Source organism: Dipodomys ordii, unplaced genomic scaffold (genome assembly GCF_000151885.1).
Source record: "Dipodomys ordii isolate 6190 unplaced genomic scaffold, Dord_2.0 Scaffold137, whole genome shotgun sequence".
NCBI classification, from domain to species: Eukaryota; Metazoa; Chordata; class Mammalia; order Rodentia; family Heteromyidae; genus Dipodomys; species Dipodomys ordii.
In genome coordinates, this window is record NW_012267353.1 from 3,018,475 (window position 1) to 3,026,078 (window position 7,604).

The 7,604-nt window shown below is 38.9% G+C and overlaps 1 protein-coding gene across 1 annotated transcript in view; it reads right to left on the reverse strand.

Moving 5' to 3' along the window:
• The window catches only part of Agtpbp1 (ATP/GTP binding protein 1), a 174,953-nt gene that overhangs the window by 143,666 nt on the left and 23,683 nt on the right, over positions 1-7,604 (reverse strand). Inside the window, 1 exon segment of the mRNA XM_013031059.1 lies at positions 1,706-1,830. Within this exon segment, the coding sequence (XP_012886513.1) occupies positions 1,706-1,830 (125 nt within the window).

Here is a 7,604-nt window from a genome sequence, read left to right on the forward strand (position 1 = left end):
GAAGGAAGGAAGGAAGGAAGGAAGGAAGGAAGGAAGGAAGGAGGGAGGGAAGGAAGGAAGGAAAGAAGGAAAGAAGGAAAGAAAAGAAAAGAAAAGAAAGAATTTACCACTGACAAACTTATAATATAGTTATAAAGTCCTAGTTTTTTTATCTTATCTTTTTTCTCATTGATGAAAACAAATTTAGGTTGTTTCTTGATCTCAGATATTATAAACAATGCTGCAATATTTATCTCTATACATTTCTTCTTGTATCTACATTATTTTAGTTAAATGTATTTCCAAAAGTAGAAACACTAGATCAAACAGCAGATGCACTTTAAATTTTAATAAACATTACTAGATCATTTTCTCCAAAATCTGTAGCAATTACTGCATCACCTACAATCTATGACAACACCCTACTCTCTGTATCTTCAATAGCAGTGGATGCTGTCATTTTCTCTAATTTCTGTTTATGCTACCATGCTTGGCTTCTGCCAAGGTTTTGAGATAAATTTGATAGCATGGTGCTGCATAAATCAGAGAAACAATGTCTAATTACAGATGGCATCTACTCAACATTTTTAACATATTTCTATGCTTCTCATATAAGACTTATGGCAAGTCCATGATATTTATTATCTTTATTTCAGAGACGGTAAGACTAAGTCCTAGAGTTTCAATCATTTCTTCAAGTACAGTAGACACTAAGTGATAGAATGGGAAATTGACAGTGGAAACAACACTAGTATCCAATATTGAATGCTGCTTGGCATCTTTTTGTCAACATTCTATAAGGAGCACTGGAATTGGGTACTATCTGAAAATGGGGGCAGGAGTGACAATCATACATGTATATGTATGTATATATATATATATATATACATATACATATACATTATATATATATATATGTCACTAGTACAAACAATTCTGTAGTGCTGAATCTTGATTGTCAACTTGATTAGATTGAGAGAACAATAGTAAAGCATACCTCTGGGTATGTCTGCAAGAGAATTTCTAGAGACAACTAACTAAGAGGGTAAAGATCTATCTATCTTGATATGGATGGCACACTCCAAATAGCTGAGGTCCAGATGGAATAGAGGAGGGAAGACAAGGCCCACTAATATAGCATGTTCTTGCTCTGTTTTCTGGCAGCCAGGAGGGAAGCAACATTGCTCCTCCATACTCTTCCACCAAGATGTTATGCCTTATCATGACCCAGAAACAACCATAAACTAAAACCTCAGAAGCATTGATCCAAACTAAAGCTTTCATCCTTTAAATTGTTTCTCTCAGGTATTTGGTCAATGGAATGAAAAGTCGTAACATAAATTCATTCAGTCAACTTCCTTCAAAGTTCTTTAGCTTTCAAAGATTTTATTTTGATCAGATTTGAAAATGTTCAATTTTTACAGGAAATTGTCTATCAAAATTTTAAACATCTGTAACATCTACACTTAAAACATTAAAAAGAGGGCTGGGAAGGTGGCTCAGTGGTAGAGCGCTTGCCTTGCATGCCTGAGGCCCTGGGTTCGATTCCTCAGCACCACATAAGAAAAAAGCCGGAAGTGGCACTGTGGCTCAAGTGGTAGAGTGCTAGCCTTGAGCTGAAGAGCTGAGGGACAGTGCCCAGGCCCAGAGTTCAGGCCCCACGACCGGACCCAAAAAAAACACATTAAAAAGAAACATTCCAAAAACAGAAGAAATTAAAACTTACCTTGACTTTGAGTCAAATGAAGAATTTTTGATGTAACATATCTAGCAGTATCCGATTCTGTTGCTTCAGTATTGATCTTCTCTAGCTGAGCCAGGAGTCCCACAATCCTAGAATTATTAGTAAGGCTAAAAAGAACATGATATCAGAGCAGGTTTGGCTAATCAAAAATTAAATACTATAAAGATCCTGTCTTTAAAAACTTTTACTCTTCTAGAAACATTAAGCGTTTATATGTCACATACTATTACTCTGCTTTGTAAACCAATACTGCTCAAATTCTGATTTGAATGAGAAACACAATGTATTTCTAAAAAGTCACAAATCACAAGACCAAAAGTCACAAATATGCAATCAATCCTGTCTAGTATTGTTACATCACACCCTGAACATTCACCATTCCCTTCCTCATATCCTACCCCATTATCCTCATTTTTCATAACTGTCATAAAATCAAATAAAATATGCACATCTTTCTAATATCAGATCCCTTAAATATAGTATTCAAGCTACGACACCCTATTCCCAATTCATTATGTAAACATTTGTAAACATAGTCTAGTCTAGGTATTTCCAACATACAAAAAAAAAAAAAACACAAAAATTTCTATCCCACACTGATGAAAGTGAAATATGCAACTAGTGGGTAGAGACAGGAGGGAGGGAATGGGAGAGAATGAGGGAACAAGAAATATACTTATTACTTGACATATGTAAATGTAACCCCACTGTGTATCACTTCTAAAACAATAATAAATTAGAAAAAAATTGTCCCACACAGAGGAAATATTCTAATAACAGACTAATTTATAGTCTGTCAATGTTCCTAAAAAAAAAAACATCAGGCTAGGGGACAAACAGAAAGGTATACAAGTAGGTGTACAATTTTAGATAGAGTGAACTCCTCATTGAGAGAGTACGATGGAAGGACAGGTCTGAAAGAAGTGAGAAAATGAGCCATGCAGATTTCTGCAGAAACAGTGAATCACATCCACCAATTGCAGGAACATGAGGTGGCTAATGTGGTTAGAACAGACTTAAAGGAAAAACAGTAAGCCATAGGACAGAGCTGAGGGTGGAAATGGGAAAGAGCACAGGAAAATAACAATTTAAACTTCTGGAAGCCACAGTAAGGCTCTGGATTTTAGCAACTAATGAGAGGGGAAGTTTCTAAGTAGAACAATGATATGTTCTCATTCTTAAAAGGTTCTTTCAAGGGCTGGGAAAGTGGCTCAGTGGTAGAGCGCTTGCCTTGCAGGCCTGAGGCCCTGGGTTCGATTCCTCAGCACCACATAAGCAAAAAGAAAAAAGGCCGGAAGTAGCGCTGTGGCGCAAGTGGTAGAGCGCTAGCCTTGAACTGAAGAGTTGAGGGACAGCGCCCAGGCCCAGAGTTCAGGCCCCATGACTGGACCCCCCCCCAAAAAAAAGGTTCTTTCAAGCTGATAAACTGAGATTCAAACAATGATCCCTCCATTGTCAGAATCACAGACTCCCGTGACCCCGCCTAAGGATTCATGGGCTGTATAAGGTTTCTGAATGATGGCAAGCAAGAAGAAAGCTTCTCCATAACCCTGGCAAAGGTCAGGGTACCCAGCGGCAGCCTCCAGAATGGAATGAGGAAGCTTTTTCCCTATCTGGACAAGGGTCTGGATGCCTGGCCATGACCTTGGTGAAGGACATGGGGAAAGTGCCTTCTTGCTTCCTCTGAATAATTCTGTAGACCAATGCCTCTAGAACGATGCCTCATTGATCCCCTATTGTGTTTCTAAGGGAGCCTACCTGTACCTTATTACTCTTTATAATTTTTGATCACATGGAACTGCTTCACCTTTGTTGACAATTAACTCTTCCTGCTCACTGACTAAAGGTTGTTAACTCTCATTGTCTGCATCCCTGGAAAATTGTTTAAGGTTAACTTTCTGTCCCGTGACTGAAGATTCATTTTCTATGCCTGTATTCTGTACATAAGCATGTGATGTCTCATTAAACTGTGTCCATACCTGCACAGTGTGGTCCACTTTCTGCCTACCGGACGCACATCCCCAGGTCACCACTGAGGAATCAGCAACACTCCTTTACATACTTACCACCTCTACCTACTGTATTCTCAAACTATGTGCTACTTCAATTATCCTGATCAATCATCTATCTCTCTTTCAACTGGATCATACTGATCAGCACACAAATGATCTAGATCTTCTACAGCTATCTCCCATTTCTCTGCAGTACCTAGGAAGAGGTCCATAGTTGCTTTTTTGTATTTACTCAGATATTGTTCACTTTTTGAACTAATTGTTTGCCTTCTACATCTGGAGGCTGTGAAAAGCTTTCCATGATCACTTCTATCCTTATCATATTTAACACCTTAGGATCATGCAACTTGTGCTTCAATGACTTTGCACTCTCCAGATTTTATTCCTATCACCACTTCTTTTAGGTCTCGCCTCCTACTATCTATACTTCAAAGTTACCTCATACAGCTCTTCTCCTATCCATCTTCTCTTCTAATCCCATAAATATAACTACTACTTACACACTGCTTGAGTCCTACATTCAACTGTAGCCTAAATTTGACAGCTTATTTAACCTAATACACATCTACTCCTCTGAATCCATCCCTTTCCATCGTGTGTGTGTGTGTGTGTGTGTGCGTGTGTGTGCGTGGGCGCGCACATGTTTATCTGTGTCTGTTGAGTGTGTGCTGGACCTGGGGCTTGAACTCAAGGCTTAGGCAATGTCCATGCGCTTTTGTGCTCAAGGCTAGTGTTCTACCACTTGAGCCACAGCTCCACTTTCAGCTATTTTGGTCATTAACTGGAGATAGAGTCTCACAGACTTTCTTGCCCAGGGTAGCTATGAATCACAATCCTCAGATTTCTGCCTCCTAGATAGTTAGAATTAGAGGCATAAGCCATAGGCGCCCCACTCCTTTCAATCTTAACTCACACAAGCCATTTGTTACTTAAAATAAAAATCTACCTGAACTCTGTCATACTCCAACCCAATACCCAAATTCCAACTCTTAATGAAACATCTCAAATCCATTCATTTCTCCAGATCTGTTATCTGTAACTACCCAAACCCAAAATCATTCAGAGTTCTAAATAGTCTACTTCCCTTCTTGATGCCAAATAATCCACAGCAACCTGAAGTGGACCCTGAGATGGGGCCCAAGCTGGTATGATTCCATTTTGAGCTTTGCCTTTGTTTTAGAGATTTTAGACTGGACAGGCCTAGTTCCCAGAATGAAAAAAAATGCATCTGGTCCCCCTCCCCTTATAACCTAACCCTCACCCTTATTGTTTCTGTTTAAAGGCTGACCAGTAAAATGCTCAACTTGGTTCACCACCCACTTACTGGAGAAGCCTCACCTTTTGCCCACTAAAATCTGAGCCATTTTTCACCTTTAAATGTAAACTGAATATAAGTAATAAAGATATTCTTACAAAAAAGACATGGCACAATCCAAAAACTTCATAAACTATATTAAAATTTTAGACTTAAATAGGATTAATTCCAAGCAATATGGCTTTATTTTCAAATTACACATTGTCCTTCAGAAATTCTGTTCCTTATTTATAACTGTTATTTTTGCTTTAATCACATTTTTACTAGTTCTTTCAAACACTAGGCACAAAATATTTTCTTCTATCATATATGGGCTATCAATTTATCAATATGTACCATATTACAAAACAAAAAAATTTTTAAATGGTTATTAATTCAATTAAAATAGTAACACTTTTTTCTGGGTGGGCTGTGGGTCTTGAACTCAGGGCCTGGGCACTGTCCCTGAGCTTTTTTGTTCAAGGCTAGCATTCCACAACTTTGAGTCACAGTGCTACTTCTGGTTTTCTGGTGGTTAATTGAGAATTAGTCTCATTAACTTTCCTTCCCAAGCTGGCCTTGAACCACAATCCTCAGACCTCAGCCTCCAAGTATTTAGGATTATAGGTATGGGACACCAGCACCCAGCAGTAATTAACAAATTTTTATGAAACAGGTTACATAAATAACACAATTTTTTTGGTTGGTCGTGGGGCTTAAACTCTGGGCCTGGACCCAGCTTAAGGCTAGCATTCTACCTCTTGAGCCACAGTGCCACTTCTGGTTTTCTGGTGGTTAACTGAAGAGTCTCATGGACTTTCCTGCTGAGCTGGCTTTGAACTGCGATCCTCATATCGAACCTCCTGAGTAGCTAGGATTACAGGCATGAGCCACCGGCACAGGACCAAATAACACATTTATATGAACGGTATTTGTGTCTTCCAAAACAAAAATTTAAAGACAAAAATGGCACTGTATTACATTATTTTAAGTCTCTATTAGTGTCTGGCTCAATAGAAAACAAATTTTCCTGTCTACTTCTGTAATCAAACTGATATAATAGCACCCATCATGCCCTGTTAGGAAAATCTCATTTGACTCATAAGAATGTGAGAGTGAAACTGTTTGAACTCAAGCCACAGGGTCAGGCCCACAGGGCTCATACCATGAGAACCTCTGGGCTCAGTTATACTGCCAAAACAAACAACTCTATAATCCCCTTCATTAGTCAACACAACAAAAGTATAATTCTTGCTCATATTACAAATACATATTGTTCAGTGTAACCAGTGAGACAGAGAAGTGTCATATAACATATTAGCTCTTAATGGCTATCACATGAAAACCACAAATACCACTTCCTGTTCCACTAGTCAAAACCAAGTTACACATTCAAAGTGATCAAGGAAAATGTAATTCTCAATGTGCTCAAAAGGAAAAGAACTAGAATATTTGAGCAGTCTACAACTCACATTAAATGCAGCCATGTATCAAAATTTTATACAGACACAGGAAGAGAACATTTTCTAGGTTTTGCCTTAGGAATAGGATGCCCATTCTTTCTCCTTTCTTAATGTTTATGGGATGGTGAAAATTACAGAAAATGACTTGAACCCACAGACACAAGCAATATATTGAAGAAAGCAAAGCTACTCTACTACCATTCAGCCACTACTTCTACATTAAGACAGAAATAAATCTGAAGGTCTTAGCCACTACATTTTGGAGACTCTGTATTATACCAACTTATCCTATATCCAAACTAACACACTGCTCTCATCTTTTTTTTTGGGGGGGGGGGGCAGGGGTCCAGTCGTGAAGACTAAACTCTGGGCCTGGGCGCTGTCCCTCAGCTCTTCAGCTCAAGGCTAGTGCTCTACCACTTGAGCCACAGAAGCACTCCCGGCTTTTTTCTTTTTGCTTATGTGGTGCTGAGGAATCGAACCCAAGGTCTCATGCACGCAAGGCAAGCACTTTGCCACTGAGCCATCTTCCCAGCCCTCATCTCCTTTTTTTTTCACAGTGTCCATTTTATCAATCATTGGATGAGCTAAATGTTCCTTGACCAATAATTTGCACACTCTTGTTTAAAAAGAAGGGGGATGGGTTAAGAAGAAGGCAATGACATCTCTTTGCTGTCACAGAGACAAAATGCTTTTGTGAGAGATTATTACATTTATAAATTAAATAGTCCAGCTGAGGTGCCAGTGGCTCACACTTGTAATCCTAGTTACTCAAGTGGCTTTGGTCTAGCTCAGGCAGGTAAGTCTACGAAACTCTTAACTTTAATAAACTTCTCAGAAAAAGCCAAAGGTGGCACTGTGGCTCACATGGTAGAGAGTACTACCCTTGAGCAAAAGCTCAGAAACAGAGCCCTGGTCTAGAGTTCAAACCCCATGATCTACCAAAAAAAAAAAAAAAGTAAATTTGCTCTGCTTCTCTGAACCAAATTCACTTTCAAGAAAGAGTGTTTCCATTCTGCACAATCCAACTGTAAAAATGTTGCAGAGCAATTCAGGGTCCACCTTATGCCCTCAACAGTTATATTTTTCTTTCTTTTTTTTGGGGGGGGGTC